Source organism: Marmota marmota, unplaced genomic scaffold, assembly GCF_001458135.2.
Source record: "Marmota marmota marmota unplaced genomic scaffold, marMar, whole genome shotgun sequence".
NCBI classification, from domain to species: Eukaryota; Metazoa; Chordata; class Mammalia; order Rodentia; family Sciuridae; genus Marmota; species Marmota marmota.
Genome location: NW_026000205.1, coordinates 647587 through 654842, shown reverse-complemented (window position 1 = coordinate 654842; position 7256 = coordinate 647587). Strand labels below are relative to the sequence as shown.

Sequence of the window (7256 nt, the reverse complement as noted above, 5' to 3'; positions counted from 1 at the left end):
TGGTGGGCCTCTGACTGCTCCAGCCCAGGGTGTCCCTCAGCAAGGCTGGGCCCAGAGGCTGGCTCCACTGGGGCAAGGGCATCTCAGGGAGAGAGACAGGCCCTGCAGGACCATGCAGAGGAGGCCCAAGGGCAGACCTGGCTCAAGTGGAGATGCGGTAGATCCTCACTGCAGGCTCCTCTGCTCCTGGCTCCTGGGTCAGAGCCAGGTCTGTAGCGTGGCCAGAAAGGCCAGCCATCATCTCCCCCTGTCCCCTCTGTCCTCAGGCTTTTGTGGGGCTGTGCTTTGCACCTGGAAGGACTTTTTCCAACATCCCCCCCGAGCCCCTCTCTTGCCTTCTTCAAGCCCTTGCCCAGTGGCCTTTCTCTGAGGCCTGGTACCCCACCTGAATTGCCACTGTCCACAGTTGGTGGATTATCTCACGCCTCTGGAGGTCAGACCTAGGATGAGCTCCCCCCTGCTTCCCCTGTGGCCTCATGAGGTCCACCTGAGCCAGGACCATGTCCCTATTGTGAGGCCAGTTGATGGGTCACCAAATTCCAACTGCAACCTTGCTGGAACCTTGCTGTCACCTAACATATTCCAGGCTCTGGGATTCCTAAACATCTCTGGGGACCATTTTTCTGCCTGTCTCCCAATTAAGACTCAAGAAATAAACCTCGAATTCTGCTCAGCTCTCACCATACCACACACATCAGACTGTAGCAGTATTTTTTTGTCCCCTCATCTCTCTCACTAGGGTATCTGGCCTCTCGGATGGAAAGGGACCCTCAGCAGGTGCAGGGGGTCAGTTGGACACAGATCAGGCAGGGAGCAAATTGGCAGATTTATTGAGGCAGCAGCGGCATTGGGGAGTGGGAACGTGGGGAAGGGGAAGGGCCTCCTCCAGGTGCCTGAAGCGCAGGCCCTTCCCCGGCACTTGGAACTCAGGCTGGGTGCAGCCACACAGGTAGAGTAGACCATAGGTCAGTCTGTCCGCAGCCAGCAACCCTTCTCTTCCACCTCCTTGGTCACCACCAGCAGCACCTCACACAGGCCCTGGGCCAGGGCGGCTGCCAGGAAGGCCCTGGATGGGAGAAAGGGGAAACTGAGGCCCAGCCAGCACATTTAATTGGGGCAGAGCGGGGTTCCAGCATCGAGGCCCCAGCCTCAGTCACTTCTGCCCTGGCTCACCTGACACCATCCTCATTCCCCAGGGCCTCGGGTGCTCGCAGCTTGGAGTCCAGGTTGTAGTAGACACCGTCCACCTGGCGCAGAGCCACCCAGTGCCGACGGCGCAGTGGCAGGGACAGAAGCCCCAGCGACACAGGTGAGGGCAGGTTCAGGATGAGCCCCAGCACCTGGGGCAGGGCCAGCTGGGACAGGGGCCTGGGGAGTGGGAAGGGGACGTGGGTCAAGCTGCTCTGCCTAGCCTTGATGAGCTGGCCAAATGTTACCGAGGTTCTTGATGGTGTGGGCCTCTGTGGTCCCCAGTCCCCTCTTACCCATCCATTCGTCCACCTTTTCAAGCCTCCCAGCCAATCAGACCTCCACCATCCCACCAGCTCCACCCACCACCAATCTGTCCATTCATCCACCTACCCAGCAACTGAGTCTTCACCCCACCTGTCCTCCATGATCCATCCATCCTACCAGAACCCCTGCCACGGCCACCGTCCCACCTGCTCATCTATTCTCCAGGCATTAAATCCCACCGAGCCACCCACCCTCCAAACCCCCCTCAACTGCTAACTACCACCCACTGATCAGTCTCATATTTATCCTGATGTCCTTCACCCACCAAAACCTCCCACCCATCCATCCAGTTATCAGCCACCTGTCAGAGACCCACTGCACGCGTGCTGTCCATCTTTAAATCACTCACCCACCCATCCATGTGCACCCATTGCCAGGCACACCCAGCCTCTCACTCGCCCTCCTTTAATTTAATTTGCCTAGTGACCATCGTGCTGCTCGTCATCCTCTGCCAGCCTCTCCTGACCGTCTGGCCTTCACCTTGTCCTTCACCCGCCTTCTGACCCGCCTGCTGCAGCGCAGGCTGTGCAAACCTCCCTCAACCCCCCCACCGCCACACAGCACTGTGCTGCCAAGGCAGGACAGCATGATACTGGGTCCTACCTCCTCCTGTCCCACCACACGGCCGCCAGGCCCAGCCCCTGCAGGGCGGCCATAATCACATTGACGTCATAGTTGCCAGTGCCCAGGAGGCTACGATGGGGGTTCAGTCGGGAGTCTGGGGCCAACCTGGTGGTTGTGGGTGATCAGAGTCTGAGCTGGGATCCTGGAAAGGTCTCAACCTTCCCATGCATCACGAGGGTCCCAGGGCTTCCCCTCCGACCCCTCCTCTCTTCAACCCCAAGTTCTGTCCCTCCTGTCCTGACTCCCCGGTTCCCAGGGCTCCAGCTCAGGCTTCTGACTCCTTCTACCTGGATCCCCACCCAGCCTCCTGCCATCCCCTCCAGCCACCTCCCTCGTGGCCCAGAGCTGCCCCATCCCTCCTCTGCTCTCAGCCCCCCACCCCCCACCCCCGTGGCTTCCTAGCAGCCCGGGACAGAGTCCCACCCAGCAGCCTTCTCAGCATAATCAGTTCCTTTCTGTGTCCTTCCAGAGCCACCTCAGATGTCACTACCTCTGAGGGAGTCTCTTGGCCTCCAGCTGGGCTTGGGACTCTCGGGCTCCCCCAGTGAACCAAGCCTCCTGCATGAGGCCTGGCAGACCACTGTGTTCTAAGGCCTTCGCCTCTCACTCAGGGCTACCCGGCCCTCCCTGCTCCCAGCCATCCAGGTGCCTGTCTCCCCAGCAGAGCCCCACCTCTTCCACCCAGCATTTGTGGCCCTTCCCTGCCATCTGTCCCAGCTGCCTGCTGTTCCCCCCAGCTCTCCCCCGCCCAGGGCCCACCCTGCCACACGTCTCCCTCAGCCCTGCTCCTCTCCACAACTGTACCTTTGTTCCCTGTCTGGGCCCATGGAAGGCAGGGCAGGGGGAGGAGGAAATGAGTTTTATGTTTCTGTGGGCCTGTTTCCCTTGCCACCTCTCTTAAGGCAGGGCTGCTTTGGGTCCCCATTATGGCCTTGGCATGAAAGAGTAGATTAACCCCTATTTTGAATGACAGAGGAGACAAAGGAATCCTATAACAATCAGTCTGAGGATGCTGGGGAGCTGGGGGAGGGAGGCGGGACCATCCTTGGATATAGAGAGATCTCTCTGGGGTCACATGGGGCACTGTTGGAAGAGAGACTGGAGGTGAGGAGGTTGAGGAGAAGGCTGGGTGGAAGGTCCAGACAGCAGAGAGTTGGGCCAGATTGCGGGGCCAGAGGAGGGAAAGAAGGAGATATGGAGAAGTGATTCTTGAAATTTTGAGGCAGGACATGAAGGCTGCCAAGAGGCAGGAGCCATGTTAGGTGGAAAGGACAGCCAATGCAAAGTTCCAAAGGCATCACCACAGGGGAGCCCCTTCAGGGGCTGCAGAGATTCTGGTTTGAGGAGAACAGAGAGATGAAGCTGCAGAGGCAGGCAGGGACCAGAGCATGCAGCGCCTTGGATATCAGGCCAAGGGGATGCTCCCTCAGAGAAAGGCTGGGGAGTCAGAGGACTAGGAGAGGGGAGGGGCAGGGTCAGCTCGGAGGCTGGGGTGGGATGTACTAGAAGACTAAAACTGGCCACTGAGAGTCTGTGATAAGAGAGGTGAGGCCTGGCTGGGCTGAGACGCGGGGACTGACGGGTGGAAGAAGCAGCATCTCCATGCCTAGTCCCAGGCTCCAGTTCAGGCAGCTAAAGGAGCATGTCTGGGCCCCACAGTGAATCCCAGGTGGGCTGTTCTGCCTCTCTGAGCCGGCCCTGAGAGAGTCAGGGCAGGTGACAGTCACCTCTTGCAGATCTCATCGGCAGCCTCCTGGCTAAAGAGCTGCTGCTGCAGGACGTTGTTGAGGGCGTGGACTGCGCACAGCTCCAGGCGCTGCCGTTCATGGTACACGGAGGGCGGGCTGGGTTGTGCTCCTGGGGCCTGGGACATGCTGTCCTCAGCTCCTGCTAAGGTTAGGAGGGGAAAAGGTGCTCAGGGGCCCAGGATCTAGAGGGCCAACCTCAGAGGTCCCACCTCCCAGCAGGCCCCTTGGGCACGGAGATTAAAGTGGGGCCAGGAGCAGCCTGGGAGGACACTGGGTACCTGACCCTGTTCCCTGGGCCGTCTTCTGGCAACAGAGGCGATTCTTAACAAAAAAATTAAAAAGTCTCTCTTCTGCTCACCTGGCAAGAGAGAACCACTCCTGCCATGTCTGTAAGTAAAAGGGTCCCTATCATTGTCACCTAGCAACAGAGGACCCCCTCTTCCCTGTTCCTAGGTTACAGGAGCTCTCTCTGGTTACCTAGCAACAGATGATCTCCCCCATACACAAGGTATCAAAGTCCCTCCTCTGATTACCTAGCAATAGAGGAATTCTCTTCTCTCCCCCCCTGTTTCTAGGTAACAGGGTCCTTCCGGGTTGTCTAGCAACAGAAGACTCCCCTTCCCCTGTCATTAAACAAGGTCCTCTCCTCTGTCACCTGGCAACAGGGACCCCTCCCCAGTCACTAAGCAATAGGATCTCCTTTTTCTATCACATGGCAAACAGGCCCCCTCCCCGGACACCAAATAATTAGAGCCCTTTCCCCGACCCATACCGCAACCGCGGCGCTCGCCCTTTGCCTGGCAACGCCCCTCACCCCGCCTGCCTCTCCGTTCCCCCGTGCCAGGGGTTCCCGCATCCCCCTGGGCGGCGGCTCTAGGCTCCGAGTGCAAGGCGACCGCACGGCGCTGACTGGACAGGCGGGACGGACTACAGCTCCCAGCGATACCCGCGCTCCGGACTACGACTCCCGGCGGCCCCCGCGAAACTCTCCTCACGGAATATCCAGGCTGCGTGGCCCGGAAGTGTACTATCACCCGTTAAAAAACAGGTCTACAACTTCCGTCGGTCCCTGCGGCACGTGCCGGAAATGTGTCTCGGAAGGTCGACCCCTCCCGTATTCCCACGCCCACTATTACCCAGAGGCTTCTGGGAAATGTAGTGCGTAAGCTCTCGCGATAGTTTCCAGGGGGTTTGTTGAGGTGTGGGCCCGCCCATTGCTATGGCGTCAAATGTACAATGTGCAGACGTAGTGACGTCACAGAGGGAATCACGGAAGCAGACGGTAGACAGATCTAGAAAAGTCTCTGGTTTACTGTGACAGTAGGGAGTCCTGGGAAAGTGCGGCCGGGACAAGAGTGGGGCAGAGGTGTGGAGAGATCAGTCAGACAAGATGTCCTCAAGGGTGAAAGAGGCTTCTCAGCAGAGATGGATCCCAGGCCTGGAGGGAAGCTGGCAGCATCCTGCAGGGAGAGGGGGGAAGATGGACAATGAAAGACCACTGAAGGAAAAGAGAGAAGGAAAGACGGAGAGAAGAGACCTACGCTTGGGGGTGGGGCAGAAAAGTGAAGGGACTACCAACGTGGAAGGAACGTGAAGAAGGAGGACAACCCAGAGAGTTTTGGGGTGTGGACACATGGATAGACTGACTTGGGGTGTGGACAGATAGCGACGCAGAGACAGAGACTTGTGGTGAGGACAGATAGAGACTGACTTGGGGTGTGGATAGAGAGATGATTGAGGTATGGACAGAGGCCTTCAGAAGGTGGGACAGAGACTTCAGAGGGGACATGGACAGAGATGGAGACATACAAAAATTCAAGTTGTGGAGTGGAAAGGTTAAGAAGATTCAGAAATAAAGACTCACAGGGAGAAGCAAAACTTAGAACCAGAGCCCAAGACCCCAGCCTCTGTGAACAAGCACCCAGAGCCCAGGGAGAGGGGCCACTAAACACTGAGGAGGGTCTAGCCTCACCCAGGAGGCTGCGCCAGAAGGCTGTGACAGTGGCGGAGCCAGTCACAGCGCCTGGCTCGGCAGGGTTCTCTCGGTGGGTTTGGACAGCAAAGCTTCGGCCTGAGGGGCCTGGGGGGCCTTTCAGCTCCACGTCCACAACGTGTAGGTCTGTGAGGCTGCAGGAAGCAGGGCAGTCAGTTTGGTTGGCAGGGACCCAGACCAAACCCCTGCTCATTTTGGCTCACCTGAGATCTGCCACAAGCACCCCGATCACATTGTCAAAGCCCAGGCTAGGGGCAGCTAGGGCAGCGGCTGCCATGGTGTTGGAATTTCGAGGGGCAAATGGGCAGAGGCCACGGACAGGACCTTCATAGAGCACAGTGCGAGGCCCAGTGATGTGGGCTGAAGCCAGGGGTCCCAGGAGCCGGAAGCCATCCGGGTGTGTGGCCATAGTGACACGGAGGCTCTGGAAGCAACAGCTGTGGTCAGGGGGACTGGGGTCTTTGCAAGCCCCTACTGGTCCCTGGGGATCCCAGTGGGTCCTCACCTGGAGGCCTCCAGCTGCATCCAATCTGCTGATGTCCTCAGTCCCCCATAGAGCCCCTCGGGCCACAAACACAGCATGGTTCCAGCGGTGTGAGGCCCCCAGGAGCTGCCTCTCTGTGGTCTGGTTAGCCAGGGCTGAGGGGGACCCCACCTGGGGTAGGGAGGGTTGAGTTCAGGGGACAGATGGCTGAAGGGGTCAGGGCTTGGGTGTGGGTTTAGGGGACTCACCAGGAGGTTGGCATGGCGCAGGATTTGTGCCCCAGATTCATGGATTATTTGGGGATGGGCCACTTCTACCACAAGATCAGGGTGCCTGGAAGAGGGGAGAGATGGGGGGCCTTGGGGAGTAATTAGGCCTCCCCTCCCCAGGTTCTCTCAGAGTCTGTGGAGGGCTGTCAGTCTCCCTGGCCTGGGCTGGGTGTGCTTGTTCCTTTTCATGTTGGAGTGACCCAAGGCCCAGGGAGGGTCAGGGACTTGCCTGACATCAGACACAGCTCAAAAAGGCCAGAACAGGAGCTTTAGGACGCCCCACTCTCACTGAAGGCCACTGACCTTTCCCCAAGGGCAGCAAGATCCTGGAGCTGCAGAGAAGAGGGCACGCTCCCTGCCATGCGTCCTGGGTCGCGATTCCAAACAAAAACAAGTTCTAGGCCCAGTTCGGGTCCCTGAGCCAGAAGGTGGGAGACAAGGGATTGTCCTGCGGAGAGGGAAAGGAGAAGGCTAGAGACCCAGAGATAGGGAGATGAGGGCCAGAAGAAGGGTGGGGACAGAGACACACAGAGAAGGGACAGATTCAGAGAGAGACAGAGAGAGAGAGAGAGGGGAGGGGGGAGGGAGGGGAGGAAGGACGGACGAGGTCCAGAGAGACAGAC

The 7256-nt window shown here is 58.7% G+C and overlaps 2 protein-coding genes and 1 long non-coding RNA gene across 15 annotated transcripts in view; 1 reads left to right on the top strand and 2 right to left on the bottom strand.

The window, feature by feature from the left end:
• Positions 1–813: 813 nt before the first annotated feature.
• Josd2 (Josephin domain containing 2) lies at positions 814–5153 on the bottom strand. 10 transcript variants are annotated; one of them, XM_048790459.1, is made up of 5 exons: positions 5024–5153; positions 3867–4029; positions 2119–2244; positions 1174–1368; positions 814–1066 (listed from the first exon to the last, which is right to left on the bottom strand). In XM_048790459.1, the coding sequence occupies exons 1-5, from the start codon at positions 5100–5102 to the stop codon at positions 967–969; spliced, it is 663 nt and encodes a 220-aa protein (XP_048646416.1). In that variant the 5' UTR covers positions 5103–5153; the 3' UTR covers positions 814–966. The 10 variants fall into 10 exon arrangements, with proteins under 10 accessions (XP_048646416.1, XP_048646420.1, XP_015351942.1 ...); XM_048790463.1 differs by lacking the exon at positions 5024–5153 and adding an exon at positions 4834–4951; XM_015496456.2 differs by lacking the exon at positions 5024–5153 and adding an exon at positions 4702–4833.
• The window catches only part of LOC125612564, an 11142-nt gene continuing 5069 nt past the window's right edge, over positions 1184–7256 (top strand). For 2 of the 3 annotated variants that reach the window (XR_007342979.1, XR_007342977.1), the window contains exons 1-3: positions 1191–1309; positions 1939–4395; positions 4732–4935. This is a non-coding gene — a long non-coding RNA (uncharacterized LOC125612564). Of the gene's footprint in view, positions 1310–1938; positions 4396–4731; positions 4936–7256 lie in introns of all 3 variants that reach the window. The other variant, XR_007342978.1, reaches the window with a different exon arrangement.
• The window catches only part of Aspdh (aspartate dehydrogenase domain containing), a 4603-nt gene continuing 2529 nt past the window's right edge, over positions 5183–7256 (bottom strand). Inside the window, exons 2-7 of one of the 2 annotated variants that reach the window (XM_015496454.2) lie at positions 6937–7081; positions 6613–6697; positions 6386–6535; positions 6084–6304; positions 5860–6014; positions 5183–5347 (exon numbers count right to left, since the gene is read on the bottom strand). In XM_015496454.2, coding sequence (XP_015351940.1) covers positions 5304–5347; positions 5860–6014; positions 6084–6304; positions 6386–6535; positions 6613–6697; positions 6937–7081 — 800 coding nt within the window. In that variant the 3' untranslated portion in view covers positions 5183–5303. The remainder of the gene's footprint in view (positions 5348–5859; positions 6015–6083; positions 6305–6385; positions 6536–6612; positions 6698–6936; positions 7082–7256) is intronic. The other variant, XM_015496455.2, reaches the window with a different exon arrangement.

Coding starts and splice junctions, on each gene's coding strand:
- Josd2 (XM_048790459.1), bottom strand. CDS start 5,102: ATGGGCGGGCCCACACCTCAACAAACCCCCTGGAAACTATCGCGAGAG. Junction 4,030..5,023: donor CATTTCCCAGAAGCCTCTGG/GTAATAGTGGGC, acceptor TCCTAACCTTAG/CAGGAGCTGAGGACAGCATG. Junction 1,067..1,173: donor GGGAATGAGGATGGTGTCAG/GTGAGCCAGGGC, acceptor TCTCCCATCCAG/GGCCTTCCTGGCAGCCGCCC.